Genomic DNA, 19,736 nt, shown 5'->3' with positions numbered 1-19,736 from the left:
GCTTAGATTTTCCTTATTCTCCCTTAGAGCTTATGTTCTTGGCACAATACTGATGCGCCACAGACGAGCCAGCATGTGAATGTGCTCTATCCCGATAAGGTACAGCCTTTCTACATCGTAGAGTCCTTCGGCTTCTAAACTCATGGAGCTCGTACTGTTAGAAGCAATGAAGTGAATTTTTTAAAATAAGCCATCGGTCTGCACCTGTGTAGGTGAATGAAGGAGAAGCACTTTAAAGTCAGGAAAAAAAAAGTATACTTAACATTTAGGATTATCAACCACTGTTGGTTTTCCATAATATATTTCATTCCTGATTTCATCTGGAAGAAATAGGATTATTACTACCATTCAAAAAGTGGTACCTTATTAATAAACTCTTGGCATGGCTTTGAGGTGGATTTCAGATTCAAAATAGACTTTACCACACCGCTAACGTGTTCACTCAGTGTTTATCAATAACTTAAGAGGCTTCATTCAAAAAACTTACTGAGATAGAATTACCTGAAACCCAGGGGTGAATCGAGGCCTTGTAGGGTCTGGACCTCATCTACTTTGGGAAATCCTGCCTCATCAAAACATGCAAAATTATGCGTACAGGAACTGCGAGGGTCCCTCCCAAGACTTCGGAAGGGGCCTATGTAAGTGAGAAGACCTGAAGTTTAAGCTTCAGTCAGTTCAAGATAAATCCACCTCAGCTGGGGCCCAAAAGGTTTACAAACTTATTTAATGCTGGAGAAAATATTGTTTCAACTTATAAACACCCCAGTAATTAAGTCACATAGGTAATAACGTGACTGAATTCACGGGATGGCATCTCCCTTGCGCATGCTCTCTTTCTCTCAGAATAAATAAACGTTAAAAAGAAAAAAGAAAAGAAAAGTTTGGCCCCAAACAAGGAGCCCAACCTCCAATACACACTTACTGTACTGTGATAATTTTTTGGAAGTTAACTGTGAATTCGTTTTAGTAGTACAGCTCTATTCAAACCACATTGAAAGGGCGGGCCTACGCCGGCTGACTCCATCTTGTTCTGTGTCCTTCACCTTGACCACACCTCCTCCCCTTGAGTAACCCCCCCCCCCCCCCCCCCCCCCCCCCCCCCCCCCCCCGCCTAACAGCACTCTTCCCCAGAACCCTTCCCCAGCCAATCAGCTGAGGCCACAGCCATTACCTCACCAACTGCCCCTAGGCCCCCATAAAACCTTTGTCCTTTTGAAACTGGCTCTCTCTCCCTGGTATCTCACCGCTGCGGAGAGCCTCTTAAAGTGGAGGGGACCCCTGTTGACTTCCTTGTCGACCCCGGAGCACAACATTCGGTCCTCCACACCCCACAAGGAAAACTAGCCAGCAAGAAGTCCTGGGTACAAGGGGCAACTGGTATGAGCCAGTATTCATGGACTACCCGAAGAACAGTAGATTTGGGAACGGGCCGGGTATCCCACTCCTTTATGGTAATACCAGAATGCCCCTACCCGCTGTTAGGACGGGACTTACTGACCAAGATTGGAGCTCAGATAACTTTCAGACAAGGGGGGGCCTCAGGTCACCGATGGCAAGGGCCACCCATCCAGGTCCTGACCATGAAACTGGAGGATGAATACCTCCTCCACCAGGAGGCGCTCCCGAGAGAGGATAATATAGACAGATGGCCACAAGAATTCCCCTCGGTTTGGGCAGAGACGGGGGGGGGGGGGGCGGCGGGGGGAATGGGACTAGCCGCTCAAAGGACCCCAGTCCTGGTAGAGCTCAAGCCAGGAGAGAGTCCGGTAAGGATCAAACAATACCCCATGTCTCAGGAGGCCTGGAAGGGGATCCAGCCACACATCCGGAGACTACGAAGCCTAGGGGTACTAGTCCCTTGCCAGTCTGCCTGGAACACCCCCTTACTGCCGGTCAAAAAGCCTCACACAAATGACTACCGACCGGTACAAGACCTCCGGGAAGTAAATAAGAGGGTCGCGGACATACACCCAACTGTTCCCAACCCATATACTCTCTTGAGCTCCTTGGCGCCCTCCAGGGTCTGGTATACTGTACTAGATTTAAAGGACGCCTTCTTCAGTCTGCCGCTGGCACCCCAGAGCCAACCCCTGTTCGCCTGTGAGTGGCATGATCCGGAGGAGGGCTACAGTGGGCAACTCACCTGGACACGGCTACAGGGATTCAAAAATTCACCCAGCATCTTCGACGAGGCACTACACGAGGACCTGGGTGAGTACAGAAGGGAGCACCCTGGCCTCACCCTCCTACAGTACGTAGATGACATCCTGATTGCTGCCGACACGGCCAAAGACTGTGAGCGAGGGACCCAGGACCTGCTGGCTACCCTGGGGGCCTTAGGGTACCAGGCATCCCGAAGAAGGCTCAGATATGCAGGGAGAGGGTAAGTTACCTGGGATATATCCTGGAGGGCGGACAGTGGCGGTTATCAGATGCCAGAAAAGAAACTGTCCTAAAGATCCCTACTCCCACCTCCCAAAGAGAACTGAGGGAATTCCTAGGATCAGCCGGCTACTGCCGCCTCTGGGTTCCAGGTTTTGCTGAGATCGCCAGGCCCCTATATGAAGCTACCAAAGAGGGGAAAACATTTAAATGGGCTGAAAAAGAAGAAACTGCCTTTAATCAGTTAAAAAAAGGCCCTCCTAAGTGCCCCAGCCCTGGGCCTACCAGACATTACGAAGCCCTTCCACCTCTTTGTAGACGAATATAAGGGAATAGCAAAAGGGCTTCTAACTCAAGCCTTAGGCCCCCGGAACCGCCCAGTGGCTTACCTGTCCAAGAAACTAGACCCAGTGGCTGCCGGCTGGCCGCCATGCCTAAGAATTATTGCGGCGACAGCACTCCTAGTCAAGGATGCAGACAAACTGACCCTAGGACGGGAGATCTGGATCACGACCCCACACGCCATTGAAGGGGTCCTGAAACAGCCTCCGGATAGATGGATGAGCAATACACGTATGACTCATTACCAGAGCCTCCTACTCAACCCTCCACGAGTGCGGTTCCCTCCAGTGCAGCCCTCAATCCTGCAACCCTGCTGCCCGACCCTGACCTAGGTGCTCCACTACATGACTGTGCGGGAATCCTGGAACAAGTACATGGATTCCGGACGGACCTGACCGACCGGCCCCTCCCCGATGCCGAGGCTACTTGGTTCACTGATGGCAGCAGCTTTGTGCGAGACGGACACGGGTATGCGGGTGCAGCGGTGGTCACTGAAACGGACACCGTATGGGCGGAGGCTCTACCCTCCGGAACGTCAGCCCAGCGAGAAGAGCTCATAGCCCTCACCAAGGTGCTGATGCTGGGAGCTGGAAAACGGCTTAACATCTACACAGACAGCCGTTATGCATTTGCCACAGTTCATATTCATGGGGCAATTTATCAGGAGAGGGGGTTACTGACGGCAGAAGGACGGACTATCAAAAATAAGCAGGAGATACTTAACCTGCTTACGGCCTTATGGCTTCCCGCCAAGCTAGCCATTATCCACTCACTGCCAAGGGCACCAAAAAGCTGATAACCCAGTAGCTAGAGGTAATCGAAAGGCTGACCAGGCAGCCAAGGCAGTCGCCCTTACTTCAGTCCCCACCATGACCATACAACTACCGGACCCGGGAGACCCAGTTTTACCAGACCAGCCCAAATACTCCCAGGAGGAGTTACAGCGGATCAAGAAACTCCCCATGGCCCAGGAGATAAAGGGATGGTGGTATACACCTAACAAGGAGCTCGTGCTGCCAGACCGGCTCGGAGTCTCAATATTAGAGCACATGCATCGGTCTACTCACATGGGGGCCCGAAAATTAAAAGACTTAATCCGACATGCCGGAATCAAGATTCACCAACAGGACACCAAAATAGAGCAAGTTGTATCTGCCTGCAAGACCTGCCAACTCACCAACGCGAGAGCCACATCAAATAAAAAAGGAACCAGGCTCAGAGGCACCAGACCGGGAGCCCAATGGGAAGTCGACTTCACTGAAGTCAAACCAGGAAAGTATGGTTATAAATACCTTTTAGTATTTACAGACACCTTCTCTGGCTGGGTGGAGGCATACCCAACCAAGCATGAAACGGCTCAGACGGTGGCTAAGAAACTACTAGAAGACATCTTACCCAGGTATGGTTTTCCTGCCATGGTAGGATCAGACAATGGAACAGCTTTTATCTCGCAGGTAACACAGGCAGTAGCCAAGGCGGTGGGGGCAAACTGGAAATTACATTGTGCTTATAGGCCCCAGAGCTCAGGACAGGTAGAAAGAATGAATAAAACCCTAAAAGAGACCCTTACCAAATTAACCATGGAGACTGGCGGGGACTGGGTGACTCTCCTACCGTATGCCCTTTACCGGGTTAGAAACACTCCTTACACTCTGGGTTTTACTCCCTACGAGATCATGTTTGGCAGGCCACCCCCTGTTATTCCCAGCCTTCGAGCTGAACTTATTGCTGACTTTAAAGATCAAGAACTTTTTCTTTCCTTGAGCGGGCTCCAGAGGGCGCACGAGGACATTTGGCCGCGCCTCCGTGCCATCCAAGAGGCTGGCCCGATCCGGACACCTCATCAGTATAGGCCGGGAGACTGGGTCTACGTCAAGAGGCACCACCAAGAGACTCTCGAGCCGCGCTGGAAGGGACCCTACATCGTGGTGTTGACAACCCCCACCACTCTCAAGGTAGACGGCATCGCGACCTGGGTCCATCACACCCACGCTCGGCCAGCGGACCCCTCCTCCATCCGGAAGGACGTAGTCACGCGATGGGCCATCAGTCGGGACCAACACAGCCTGCTCAAGCTCAAGCTACAGCGCATTCGGCCCACCTAATATTGGTAACTCTGTTAACTCTGCTTGTCATTGCTCATGCTGCCGGGAGTCCCCACGCCCCCCAAAACATCACCTGGCAGATCATAGACACCAGCTCGGGGACAATACTTAATCAGACGTCCCAGAGCCACCCCAGGGACACTTGGTTCCCAGAACTTTGCGTAAACCTCCAAACTCTGTTCCCCTTGTCACCATAAATGCAGCCGGTCCCATGATTGGGTCCCTAAGCTACATGACAAGGGGGGAATGAAAGGGCGGGCCTACGCCAGCGGACTCCATCTTGTTCTGTGTCCTTCACCTTGACCACACCTCCTTCCCTTGAGTAACCCCCCCCCTCCCCCGCCACCTGCCTAACAGGACTCGGACCCTTCCCCCAGGACCCTTCCCCAGCCAATCGGCTGAGGCCACAGCCATTACCTCACCAACTGCCCCTAGGCCCCAATAAAACCTTTGTCCTTTTGAAACTGGCTCTCTCTCCCCGGTATCTCACCTCTGCATCAGTGCAGGTAGGGGATTGAGCTCGAGCTAGCTCGAATAAAGGCTCTTTTGCTTTTACATCGGACTCGGCTCCCTGGCGGGATTTGGGGATCACGAATTCTGGGCATAACACACATGACATGAGTATTAATTTATTCTCAATACCAGCTAGCTCTGGTTCTTTAATTACCTTTTTCTGTCATGTAAGATCGATGAGGGAGCATGAGGCAAGTTGAGGGCAAAATACAAGTTAGCACATGCCCCCGCCCCAGGTGGGATATGTGTGATTCTGGCTGCTCGAGGACAAAGGAAAGGAAAGAAAACAAATGGTTAACTGATAAGAGATCTCAGTCGGGCAAGATAGGAGTTTCCATCAGTTTACAAATAGCTTAGTAAATTACAAGAAAAAGGCAATCTTATCAATAGCCTAATCGCCAGAAACCTACAGAATCAGCTTCCTGGAGCCCCAACATCACCCCTCCATAGTGATATGGGGAACAAAGGCAAGAAGGAAATCTCAGGTAAAATTAAATTTCCTTATAACCTGCAGCCTATTGACAGATACTTGAGGCAGGCAAATAAAATATTTCTCCAGGAACTCCCTACTGTCTTAATGCTTTGCTAGAGGGAAAAACAACCTTAGCTTGACAATAGCAAGGCCTCTGGTATCTTAGGAGTCCTCTTTCACATATCACAGTCCCTCTGGAGACTTCCCTTTTGACTTGACCTCCCAATTCCATAGCATATAACCTGTCACTCTTCACAACCCCAGTGCAGTTCTTTCTGCCCACGGTCCTGTCCCTGTGCTTTCATAAAATCGCCTTTTTGCACCAAAGACATGTTCAAGAATTCTTTCTTGGCCGTCGGCTCCCGACTCCCCACCATCTCCCCAAAACTTCATCAAGATGAACGTGAAAACTCAACACAAGCAAGTTGTTGCCTTGTCCACGACAAATCTTTTCTATTCCACAACCATCCCCTACTTTGTCACCCCCTAGCTCGTTACCCTGCTGCACTGATGCCAGCATGGCTCACATACGTTTTCCCATCAACGGCCATCTTTTTCTCCTTCCAGTATGAAAGATTCTTGGGGACAGTCCCTGTGTATTCTTTGTACCCCCAGTACTTAGTACACTGTCGACACAGAGTGCGCGTGGCACTGAGTGTTTTTCAATGAATTCATTCATTGTTATCAACGGATTCCACCCTATTTTGTCCTGTATTGCCTACATAACTATGAAATTCAGATTCTTAGAAGAGACTCTCGGTGTTATAAGATGCTTAGTAGAGGTGGTGAGTTTTAAGACATTATATTGACACCACTAAAACCTCTTGGTGGAGAAACTCAATGAGCCCGTTCTCTGGCATGCCGGCAAAACAAAAAACTGACCCTCAGTATTCTTTCCCCAAGTTAGGCATCAGCAAATTAATGAGAGGAGAGAGGAGGCCCCTGCTCTTGGGCACCCGCAGGAACTTACTCCAGCTCCGGACACACCGTAAACACTTTCATCTAATGGAAGATAAGCTGTGAAATCGGATTTCTGAACCACAAGACAGTAAGACAGTCTTTTCCAGCGTCTGCTTTAGAGGAGGGTCTTCAACCTTGAGTCTAAAAATCCCCCTCAGGCCACTGAACATGTCCAGTATGATTTGCTTTTTTACAGAGAAATCACAGAATTTTCCGGCTGAAAGGGAATAACACACTTCTTAATTGAAGAGTGGTCAGGAAAGAAAACACATGGAGAGCAGTGCCCTGTGGCAGGCATTCAGGAGTTCTTTCTGCTTTCCTCATGGCTCAAGAAGCACCCACACCTTTTGCTGCCTGGAGAACTCTGTGCTAAACTTAGTTCTTTGAAGTTCTCTTTTGCATAGGAAACTTGCACATGAGCAGGAATCAAAGTTAAATTCAAAAGTGGATTTCAAGGACCATGCACACCTTGGGGAAGCATCACTGTCACGAATTCCCATGATAATACTGACTTGGGTGTTACTTGCTTGGGGCTTTCATTGCCCACACAAAGCTGGGTACGAGGGAGGGCAGAGAGTGCCATTTAGGAGTTAAGACAAGTCCCTTGGCCTCTTTGTACCTTAGTTTCCTCATTTGAAAAAAAAAATGGATTTTAAGACCTACTTTCCAGAATTCATACTGGGTTTATTAACACACACCTAACCAATCACTGTATGATATTTTTACATGTAGTTTTTTTTTGTTTTTTTTTTTTTTACATGTATTCATTTTCTATTTCACTTACAGCTTGTGTAAAAACGGCATCCCATGCCAGGCCTGAAATGTTCCAAAGCTCAGTTTGGTGAGTAAATTGCAACGAAGATTTCTACACACACACACACACACACACACAAAAAACAAGACACAAACAAAGAGAAAAAAAAGATATTCTTTCAGAATATTTATCCTTTGGCAGTGATTCTAATTTATAGATAATGAAACATAACCACAATACTCTCTCCATACACTAAAGAAATCTCACTAGGAAAGATACTTGCCTTTTTAAAAAAATATTTGCATGAAAGATTTATACTTTCATGTTTATACATGTGGTGCATTAGATACAAATCAGTAAATGCTCAATAAATACTTGTGTTAAGTAAGTATTTTTTTCTAGAGAAGTAAGTTTATTTCTCTAGAAAAACGTTTCACAACTTTAGCACTGTTGAGATTTATGGTTGGATAATCTTTGTTATGGGGGGGGGGGGTGCTGCCCTGTGAACTGTAGGGTGTGACAGCAGCCCTGGCCTCCACCCACTAGATGCCAGGAGCACATCTACAGTCTGACAATCAAAAATGTCTCCAGACACTACCAAGTGTCACCTGGATGCAAAATCACCCTGGCAGAGAACTGCTGCTCTAGAACGATTCACTCTGATCTCTATAAAAACTCTCACACCAAACTTTGCCACAGACAAAAAAGATTTGCTACATAATTTTAGTAGCTTTCGACTAATAAAGTTTCATTCATTCAAAATGAATAACAAAGAGGTTTACAATTAAGTTTAATACAAATTCCAAATATAATGAAATTATATTTGTAACTTACATAAACTTCAAAAAAGGCAGTGATTCAAATGTACGTCTTTCAATAAATTGTATTTTATTGCAGGATAAATCTCTAGGAAAAGGAAAAGGAAAATATTGCCTCAATTAGCTATAAGATATCTAATTAGTAGGATGGTAGTATTGAATAAGTAGCTTTTGGCTAAACTCTGAGTATTAGGAATTGTTATTTGAACCTTCCAGAGCCCCTAACCCTGTCCTCACCTTTCTTAAGAGTCTCACCTTTGTGATCTTCATACATAAAATATACAACTATAGATCTTGATAGATCTTGGAAGTAATCTTTCCTGAGAGCAGAAGAATTGATTAAATGACTGTTTGTGGCCTCATCAATTTCTAAATTATGAGCTCAAAGTTGTGATCTCCACATATAATTTCTAATATTAAAAGGGATATTCTCACATTAGCACACCTTCCTGGTTTAGTTCTATTTCTTGACACCAAGTCAATACCAGAAGAGGTAAAAGATACCTTTTCATTTAACTTGAAAAGAAGTTACTCCTCTAATCAATACCTAACTTTGAACGAACTCAGAATTATATTATCATATTAATAGAAATTTATTTTTGGTTGTACGTTGCCTAAACGGTCTATGAATTTATCAATTGCTTCAGCTGCAAGTGGGGCCAACAAAAAAACAACATGGTCCTGGATTTTTATTTGGAAACACCCATTCTTGATTATGGTTGACCCTCTTATTTCCATGGATTTCAGCCGAGTCCCTCACTTTCCACCTACATGGGTACCACCATCTTCTGACTGGCATTTTCATCTCTGGTCTCTCCCATTCTAATCTATACTGCACACAGTCACCAGATTAATTCTCCAGGAGTGGTTCTCAAATATCAGAGTCACTTGGGAACTTACTCAAGATGCAAATTCTCAGCTCTACTCTGGACTGAGTGAATCAGGAACTGTGGAGGTGGAACCTGTGTTCTGACAAGGCCTCCCGGTGACCCTGGTGCAGTCTAAAGTTTGTCCTAGAGCACTGCTGTGATAACACGGTAGCCTGGCATATTATCCAAGGCCTTCAAAATCCTAAATCCGGCTCTAGTTTCCTACTCTACAGATACCAAAGAAATTTCTCCTGCATTTTGCCTTTCACTCACTCTATCTTGCAAGCATATTCTTCCCAAGATGTCTATCTGATGATACGTCATAGCCATTCAAGGTTCTGTTCAAACAGCATTTCTCTAGTAACTTCCCTGATCCAACTTGAAGTCTTCCCCCCTCTTCTGTGTTCCAAAAACAACTTATACTTCTCATTGCCCAAATCCATTTCTTCCCCTCCCCCTCTCCTCCTCCTCCTTCTTCTCCTTCTTTTAATTTTTTAAAGTAGACTCCACGCCCAACCTGGGGCTTGAACTCACGACCCTGAGATCAAGAGTCGCATGCTCTACTGACTCAGCCGGTCAGGTGCCCCAATTTCTTCTTAATATAGTTATTCTGGCATTCCATTTCCTCTGGGCATAAACTCCATGAAAGTATGGACTAGTCTTGCTCATCTGCGTTGTCTACTGTGTTTAAAACTGATGCATGGACAAAGAACAAACTCAAATATTTATAAAATAAATTAACAGCTGGGTAGTGAGTAGAAGGAGCAAAACGACTGAAAAGAAATGTGGTTTTATGACTTTGTGGCTCCCTCTTCTGCACTTTGTCAGTGCTTCATCATCCATTTAGTGCTTAGGCGTTATGGTTTAAGCTTCTGTTTATTTTCCCTGTGAAATCATGAGTTCCTACAAGGGTGGGAAGCCTGTCTTAACCATCTGCGTGCCTATGGTACTGGGCATAGGGCCTGTCACATTCTTTTTTAGGTTTTGATTCACATTTTTTTTGAATGAATGAATGAATGAGAACACTTCACCTGACATGAAATAATTGGCTTACAAAGTACCTCATAGTAGAAATAATGAAAGGCCCTATCCATTGCGCAGTTTGTCTCTTTTGTTTTTCTCCAAACTGTGTTTGTAACGTTTGGAGCCCAGATGGCAGAGGTAGCCAAGAAGACCAATACAAAGTGGTTGTCCCCTAAGACTTGGAAGGTTTGATAATTTGAAGGACTATTTTTAGTGTCATATGAGATTCTTTTTACTCACTACCCTTAAGCCTTCCACATTTGCAAGAAGAATCTATTTTCTAAAGCACATCATTAATAAGGATTAATGAGGGGCGCCTGGATGGCTTAGTCAATTGAGCATCTGACTTCGTTCGGTTCAGGTCATGATCTCACTGCTCATGAATTCGAGCCCCGCATCGGGCTCTGGGCCAACAGCTCAGAGACTGAAGCCCGCTTCGGATTCTGTGTCTCCCTCTCTCTCTGTGCCTACCCTGCTCATACTCTGTCTCTCTCTCTCTCAAAAATAAATAAACATTAAAAAAATTTTTAAAAAAGGATTAATGAAATACACAGCTTTGCATGGCATGGACAAAGAATAAACACTGAACCTCCATAGCAAAGAACATTAGTATCTCTGTATGTCTAATGTACAGAGATATATGCAAACATTTCTTCCTTGACAATGAGGCTGGAGAGATGTTTATTCTGTAATTAGCAAAGTTAGAGGCATTTCTGATGTTTGTTTAGTGTAAACATTTCTAACTATACCACTTAACCATCATTATATTTTTAAAGGTTTCATTTTTTTTAAGTAATCTCTATACCTAACATGGGGCTCTAACCTACAACCTCGAGATCAAGAGTTGCAGACTCTAATGACTGAGACAGCCACGTGCCCCTTAGCCATCATTTTTTTAATGTTTATTTATTTTTGAGAGAGACAGAGACAGAGCATGAGTGGGGGAGGGGCCGAGAGAGAGGGAGACAGAATCTGAAACAGGCTCCGGGCTCTGAGCTGTCAGCACAGAGCCCGACACGGGGCTCGAACCCACAAACTGTGAGATCACGACCTGAGTCAAAGTCGGACGCCCAACCAACTGAGCCACCCAGGAGCCCCAACCCCTTAACCATCATTTTAAACATCTATTTTTATGGTGGCATAAGAATTTCCACACTGATCACAGGAATCTACTCCTGAAGCCAAGTGCACATTGTATGTTAGCTAACTTAACAATAAATGACATAAAAAATAATAATAAAAAAATAAACTAATAAAATTTCCCACACTGAAATCCTTAATCTCTTAATAATTTAATATGTACTTGGTAATACTGCTTACATAATTCACCTGCTTAGTTAAATATTTAATATTTAAATATTTAATTTAGATTAAATTATTTAAAAATTCTGGGTTAATGGCATTCAAATTAATGTAAGTGTTCTATATTTTCTTGTCTTGTAGGTGACAATTTGAGGTTAACTTCAATTCCTCTCATTTTACTAAGCCAACTTTTTCAAACCTTTTCTGTAAAGGCCAGACAGTAAATATTTTAGGCTTTGCAGGCCATATACGGTCTCTGTCACATATTCTCTGTTTCTTTCTCTTCTTTTCTCTTTTACAGCCCTTTAAGAACATGAAAATCATTCTGAACTCATAGGTTGTATCAAGACAGACCATACACAGGATTTGATCCATGGGCCATAAATAATAAATATAAATAAAAGCAGATGGTATATGAACACTTACATAACAAGGTTCATATGGGTGTCCATAATTGCTCAGACTTCATTACCCCTTTTCCTCTACAACTGAAGGGCTTTTTCCTATATCTTGTCTATAAAATTAAAAAGTTGAAAATGCATAGGAGGTATTTAATGCTAGAGATGGGCTGGGTCCCCACAGACTTACAGAGTTATAGAATTTAATAGAGAGAATTATAGAATTCTACTGTTAGAAGAAATTGTTGCAATTATCCAATTTGAACCCTGTATTTTTTAATAAATAATATAACTAAAAACTCATAATAAATGATGAACTGATTAACTTACAAATACTGGAGGGATAGCAGGCCTTCAAATGTGTCTTTACGTAATTCGGTCAGATAATTGTCCCTGAGAATTCTGCAAAATGAAAAGGTCATTTCTGGGTCAAAATGCAAAAATAACTACAACTATTTGCTACACAGGACCGCTAGATGTGAGAGAAACCTGGGTAATGGTGCCACCAAATACACTAATTCTTATTTAATGTAGGGATGGTGATCTCTGCTGTTTGATTCAAATCTTTTCTTCTCACATACTCCTTTGTCTCTCCCTCTCTCTCTCTCTCTCTCTCTCTCTCTCTCTCTCTCTCTCTCTCACACACACACACACACACACACACACACACACACACACACACCCCTATCCACTCTTCACACCAAAATGTACATTTAATGCCTACTCTCTGGATCACAAAATCTCTGTTAGAACCCAGCCCTGAGTGGCAAAAACATGGACAGAACTGCCACTTCCTCCTCTCTTTTCCCAAATTTTATTGTGGAAGCCCTATTTATAACCATATCAGTGCTACAAGTAAAGCCATCTAATTTTTTTCCCCATCTAAAAAATATCTGTGAGAACTAAAAATGTGCATAAAATGCACATAACATAAATGCTCAGTTTAATAAGTATAGAGTAAATACCCGTGTAACACTATTTGTTCATTCTACTGTTGGTGGATACCAGATTTTTCTAATCTTTAGTTATTATAAACAGTGCTGCTTTGGACATTTTTCTGTTTATATCCTAGTACACATTTGCCTAAGTTTCTCCAGGATTTAACAGGGGTACAAAATTGTCTTCCTAAGAGGTTGTGCTATTTCAAGCTGGCAGACTGAAACATGCCAAGTCTCTACCAAACTCCAAACTCCACCAAAGTCCCTAAGGATGATTAGAAAAGATACAATTAGAAAATCCACAACCTTAGCTCAAAGCCAAGGGAGTAGCTCTACAAACACTCCCCACCAGAAATGCCTTGGAGCCACCTACAGGGTGATTAGCTGGGATACTGCAGTAGGACCAAGGACAGCACATCAACCCCACATCCTTCCTCCTTGGATCTGGCAGCAAAGGGTGTTTTCTTCCAGGCAGGAGCCATTGGTGTTAGAAGGGGGCAGGGTCCCAGAACCCTGGAGGAAGGGTATACACTCTGACTAGCCATTAGAAGTCACCTCCCACCTCTTCTTTAACTCTCAGGGGGACCTGTCACCAATAACAAGCCCCGTGGTTCATTTCACCTCTTCCTTAGGACCAGAAAACAGAAGCAAGTCAAATCTCAACTACAAAGATAAATTGCACTCAGGAATGACCAAATGGAGTGAGAAAGCCAATTCTATTCAGGACAGAAAATAAAAAACAAATATAACAGCTTATAGTCAATGACACAGTTAACAGAGAAAACACAAAAGGATTTGAGAATACCAACATTAATGGGGCACCTGCGTGGCTCAGTCGGTTAAGCATCCGACTTCGGCTCAGGTTGCAGTCCATGGGTTCAAGCCCTGCACTGGGCTCTGTGCTGAAGCTCAGAGCCTGGAGCCTGCTTCAGATTCTGTGTCTCCCTCTCTCTCTGCCCCTCCCCAACTTGCACTCTGTCTCTCACTCTCTCTCTCTCTCTCTCAAAAATAAACAGTATACAAAATTTAGAATGGCATCATTAATATATCCTCAGACAGAGGTAAACAGTACATCTAATAAAAAGAACCAACTCAAGATTATATGAATGAAAAGTATTATCATTAGTAAAAAACTCAGTCTATGAGCAGCAGAAACGGTCGTTGAATAAATTAGAAAACTTGAGAGATCTGGCCACTGATTTCTTACCAATACTTGAAATTCTATGTATTTATTATATTTACATATTTGTTTTTATATTATATATTTGTAAACCCCTTGACAAGTGGGATATTTGGTCAGTTTTGTTCTTGAGCTTATATCCCTGGCATGTAAAACAGTTCCTGGGACATAGGAGATGCTCCATAAATATTTGTTGAATGAATTCAGAAAGTGACAGGTATCAATTTGCAAATATACTACTTTTAATTAAAACAAATCATTCATTTATCATCATTTATGAGAATAAGTACAACTTCACAGGAAAACAAATGTCTTTCTCCACCTCCGCCCCAATTTGTGACTCAATCTTTTGAGACAAGAACCTTTTGAGAATTTCATAAAAGCTATGGAATGGACCCTTTCCCTAGAAAACTGCACTTTCTTGAATACGTGCAAAGGTGTGCATGCGATTTCAATTTGCAGACCATCCCTTTAGGGCTCAGGTCCGTGAATAGAATGGACTGAATTTGTGGGTGCCAAACTTGGATGGAAAATAGAATCACATCTCTATTTTCACAAACCTCTAACTAGAATTAGCATTTCCTTCCATTATGAATGCAGGCAACAAACCACAGATTAGTGTAGTTAATTTGGTCCCCAGCAGAAATCAGATATTTTCATATCACATATTTGGCGTGGATATCTCAAAATATCATTTATTCTCATCAGTACCTTGAAGTTATAATAGTTAGTAGGCGTACCATTATATTTTGTTATTTAATATTCTAACAGAAGCAGATTTATTGCTATATCACTAATCTTTTTAAAAATTTTTTGAAAACTCTATTTCCACATAATTTCCTTTTCCTATATATTTTAACTTATTATACATTTGAAAACATTATCCCAAGAACATAAGCTTCTGCAGATCATCAATACATATATAGAAGGGTGCCTGGGTGGCTCAGTCTGTTAAGTGTCCAACTTCAGCTCAGGTCATGATCTCACGGTTCGTGGGTTCGAGCCCCACATTGGGCTCTCTGCTGACAGATCAGAGCCTGGAGCCTGCTTCCAATTCTGTGTCTCCCTCTCTTTCTGCCCCTCCCCTGTTCATGCTCTGTCTCTCAGCAATAAATAAATGTTAAAAAAAATTTTTTTAAAAATTTGATATATAGAAAAAAAGGTTAAAAATCCTGCCCCAGGGGACTATTGACCCATAGTTAAAAACTTCTGTCTTACAAGGCATAACCCTCAAGCTGAATTAGAAATCATCAAATCTTGGGGCACCTGGGTGGCTCAGTTGGTTAAGTGTCTGACTTCGGCTCAAGTCATCATTTCACAGTTTGTGGGGTCGAGCCCCACATCAGGCTCTGTGCTGACAGCTCGGAGCCTAGAGCCTGCTTTGGACTCTGTGTCTCCCTCTCTCTCTGCCCCTTCCCTGCTCACTCACTCTCTTTCTCTCTCTCTCTCTCTCTCTCTCAAAAATAAATAAACATTTAAAAATTTTTTAAGAATCATCAAATCTTACCAGATTCATCTTCTAGTATATAAACTACCAAATACACGCTTTTCAAAAAATATTTTTTTAATTTCAGTTTATTTTTTTTAATAGGTAATATATATTTGCATGGCTCAGAATTCCAAAGGTATATAATACACAATTCAAAGTTTTTCTCCTACCCCTGTCCCTCAGCCTACCCACTCTCTCCACTCTCTCTTGTTCCGTGTGCCAAATTACTTTCATTTTTCTTACAAGTTTGGGAAATAAGATCTCCAAGTTAGATACTATCATGAGAAAATATAAACTATATATAGTACTTAAGAAATTCATAAAATTCATAAGAAAACAACTACCTTGTTCTACCATTTGTCCCTTACCAGTAAGGTTATCAGACTAAGGGGCAGGGGGGAATCTACTTTAGGGGGATCATAATCCCTACATTTAGATTACTATGACTGTTATGTCTTTTATTATTAATTCAGAAGTCATTTATGACTTATCTACCCAAGTTGAACTAATGATATGACACACAATCTGTCATGAAAAATGCCAGTCAGTTACTTTGAGTATAATATTGTTTCCAAAATTACTTGTGTCTACACTGACTTTTTCTACAAATCAATTTAAAAAAAAGATAACAAAAAAATTGGCAAAGGACAGAAAATTCAGACAAGAAACACAAATGCCCAGGAAACATACAGAGATATTTAAATGTATACGTAATCAGAAAAATTCAAATTCAGAAGGGACCCATTTTATTCACCCACCAGATCAGCCAAGAAATGGAGAATATCCAAGAGTGGGAGGGTAGGAGGAAATGAATGCTGTCATGGTGTATGGATTGGTGTGTAAATTGGCACACCTTTTTTGAGGGCAATTAAAATTGTATATATCGACATCGTCTTCATCCCAACAGTTCCATTTCCAGGGATCTATTCTACAGAAATACCCACCCACGTACACAAAGATGCATGTATGAGGTGGTCCATGCAGCAATGCATGTAATAAGAAAACTGGACACAGCCTAAACATCCATCAGGAGGGGAATTACTAAATCGTAATACACTCATACTATGGAATATTATGCAGCAGCTTGCATGGATGGGGTAACCCTCTATGTACTGGAAGAAAAAAAGTCTAAGACATACCACGAAGCAAAAGAATCGAGTTGTAGGATGTTACAATTTATGTAAAAAAAAGATAAGAAAATCACACAACAAACCTATTTTGCTGTAAATATGTATGTAGGCAAATGCATGGAAAAAGGTCTGGAAGGATATATACTAAATCCAGAGTAGTGGCTATCCCAGCAGTGGGGGGATTAGAACATAAGGCAGGTGTTCACTAGATCTGTTATTTCATCAAAAAAAATTTTTTTAATGTTTATTTATTTTTGAGACAGAGAGAGAGAGGGAATGAATGAGCAGGAGAGGGGCAGAGAGAGAGGGAGACAGAATCCGAAGCAGGCTCCAGGCTCTGAGCTGTCAACACAGAGCCCAACGTGGGGCTTGAACCCACGAACCGTTGAGATTATGACCTGAGCCGAAGTTGGACACTTAACCGAATAAGCCCCCCAGGCCCCCCTGTTATTTCATTTTTATATATTGAGACTATAATCACGTATTCCTTGTATAATGGAAAATAAGTTGAAATTGATTCTAATTTTAAAGGGAACCTGCCAAATTTAATTTTTAAAATAAACACAGATGGGGCGCCTGGGTGGCTCAGTCGGTTAAGCGGCCGACTTCAGCTCAGGTCATGATCTCGCGGTCCGTGAGTTCGAGCCCTGCGTCGGGCTCTGTGCTGACAGCTCAGAGCCTGGAGCCTGTTTCAGATTCTCTGTCTCCCTCTCTCTGACCCTCCCCCGTTCATGCTCTGTCTCTCTCTGTTTCAAAAATAAATAAACGTTAAAAAAAAAATTAACACAGAATTGCAATCGGTAGAGGTCGAGTTGGGATATGGAAGGGGAAACACCTTTCCTCAGAGCTACTGACTTCAAAGTTCTGGACCAAGAAGGACCTTAGAATGCAGTTAGTTTTTTTTTTTTTTTTTTTTTGTATTCGTATTTGGAGAGAATATACTCACAGTTTCTCTACCCAACGGTATCCCTTCCATACATTTTCATCAATGTGAGAAATAGAGTTTCCTTGGAAATTTCTGTGAAGAAACACAGTTCAGATCCTTGAATAGGTAGGAAAGGAATGAACAGAATAAATAAAAGAATCACTGGCAACCTTGTGGGGAATATTCCAATGCAGTAAATGCCAACTTTCTAATTTCCGCGGCTATCAGCATCCCAGGTGGTGCAATTAATAAAGAGATAGCGTGGGGCCACTGGCACAAACAAGCCAGCTCCTTAGCACCTGAACTTCCTATTTGTTCCATTCCTTGGGTAGATAACGCCTGTTAATTACTCTGGAGATAAGTATTTTTTTTCCCCAAATCACTTATGTGTCTAAAATGGTTCCTTCCACAAATCAATGAGAAAATAATAACTCAACGAAAAAAATGGTAAAAAATTTACCATTATCAGCAAACAAATGTAAAGAAGCCCTCTACTGAAACCTCTCTAGGTGTTAGAAGGATAAGGGAAGTTAGAAATTAGAATAACTAACATGGAAAGATTTCTTAGACATATTGTATAGGGAAAAGCAACAAATCACTGGGCAAGGAATTAAAAAGTATCCCCTCATTAGGAAATTAGGAAAAAATGCAAAGGAAAGAGATGGGAAGGAAGGACACACACCAAAAAGGTGACAGGAGTTATCTTATGAGTGGTAGGGAGGGTGGGGTGGGATTTTCACGTTTTATCCTCTATACCTGTGACATTAAAAACAAAAAAAAGTATCCATGATAATTCATGTATCCATGAATTACACATGTTTAAGAGAAGCTATTAAATGCCTGAGGTTCAGTTTCAACCGCTAACTCTGCGTATGACTTTGAATCTTTACCTTTAGTTTTGTCCTCTTCCCTCAGCAACAGCTTACCTGGTCAGTTTATATACACATTTTTTTCAGGGGAGTCAGGAATAAATTCAAAACAGATACCCATCTGCCCATGTGCCTGGTGGACATTTCCAGTCAACCTGAAGCCTTCTGGTTGCTCTGTGTTCCCTGGTAAAAGATGCCTCAACTTCCATCATTCTCCTTATCTGGGACAGAAGTTTCAGAGTAATATCTGAGTTTTCTCTTTCCCGTGCACACCCCACCCGCGACTGTCATCAGTTAGTCTATCTTGTCACTTCCTCCTTTGCAGTGCTCTCAAGGCTTTTCTTTCTACTCTTTTCAGCCACTCTGAGTCGGCCCCTTGTTACTTTATTCCCAGGTTTTGTTAGAACATTCTATCTGGTCTCGCTGGATCAAGCTCTCCTCTCCAGATCGGCCTATATGGGGAACTGAAAATAATCCTGTTTCAACGGTCTGTATATCTCATGCTTGAAAACTTTCAATGGCTCTCTATAACTCAGAATCTAACGTTCAAACCTCTCTAGCTGATAGTCAAGGTTTCTCGTAATTGGATCTTTAACTGCTTAACCTAATTCTTAATTCCTGATCATTCCTGCAGCCGTGCCTTTGCCTAGACTTATACCCATTTTTTCTCTATTTAACACATCAGAGCCACTCTTTAAGTCTCAGCTAAAGTGTTAGCTTATCCATGCAGCTCTCCCTGACCTCCATACTCCGCTGATTACAGAGTCTGCTGAATTCCAACACCCATGGTACCTCTTTTAGTACTTAATTACATGCCACCTCCCTTTTTATGACCATTTCCTTTCTTCCCACCTGTCATTTCATGTTCTGAAGACGATTTCATCCTAGTGTGGCGCCCATAGTACTTACTCTTGGGTTGGGCCCAAACTGAGTACTGTATGTGGAAGGCCGGGCGTCAAAGATGAGGTCTGGGGAATCAAAATAATAACAGCTAACACTCATATTTTGCCAGGCACTGATCCAAGTGCTTCATATGTATTACCTCATCTAGATCTCACCATAATCCCATGAGATGGTAACTATCATAATTTCCATTTCACAGAAAAGGAAACTGAGTCACAAAGCTAATAGATGACAGACCTCGGCCCAAACGCAGGCAATCTAGTTCCAGAATCTCTACTCTTCACTACTCTGTTGTATCCTATTATAGAGGATGGAGCAAAAATGGGAGAGTAGAGGTTAAGGAATGAAATAATGGGGCTAAAAA

General features: G+C 42.8%; 1 protein-coding gene and 1 long non-coding RNA gene across 7 annotated transcripts in view; one reads left to right on the top strand and one right to left on the bottom strand.

The window, feature by feature from the left end:
• The window catches only part of LOC122233602 (leucine-rich repeat-containing protein 37A2-like), a 54,074-nt gene that overhangs the window by 28,011 nt on the left and 6,327 nt on the right, over positions 1-19,736 (bottom strand). The window contains exons 2-5 of one of the 2 annotated variants that reach the window (XM_042966758.1): positions 17,622-17,693; positions 12,269-12,340; positions 8,363-8,434; positions 7,559-7,639 (exon numbers count right to left, since the gene is read on the bottom strand). In XM_042966758.1, coding sequence (XP_042822692.1) covers positions 7,559-7,639; positions 8,363-8,434; positions 12,269-12,340; positions 17,622-17,693 — 297 coding nt within the window. The remainder of the gene's footprint in view (positions 1-7,558; positions 7,640-8,362; positions 8,435-12,268; positions 12,341-17,621; positions 17,694-19,736) is intronic. The other variant, XM_042966759.1, reaches the window with a different exon arrangement.
• LOC122233608 overlaps positions 5,294-19,736 on the top strand; it is a 29,141-nt gene continuing 14,698 nt past the window's right edge. For 2 of the 5 annotated variants that reach the window (XR_006211240.1, XR_006211241.1), the window contains exons 1-4: positions 5,294-5,335; positions 6,718-6,862; positions 7,561-7,615; positions 18,864-18,956. This is a non-coding gene — a long non-coding RNA (uncharacterized LOC122233608). Of the gene's footprint in view, positions 5,336-6,717; positions 6,863-7,560; positions 7,616-18,863; positions 19,029-19,736 lie in introns of those variants that run through there. The other 3 variants (XR_006211243.1, XR_006211239.1, XR_006211242.1) reach the window with 3 other exon arrangements.

The sequence above is a fragment of the Panthera tigris genome, chromosome E1 (genome assembly GCF_018350195.1).
Source record: "Panthera tigris isolate Pti1 chromosome E1, P.tigris_Pti1_mat1.1, whole genome shotgun sequence".
NCBI classification, from domain to species: domain Eukaryota; kingdom Metazoa; phylum Chordata; class Mammalia; order Carnivora; family Felidae; genus Panthera; species Panthera tigris.
Note: the sequence above shows the minus strand (reverse complement) of the source record. Positions and strands in the feature narration are given on the sequence as shown.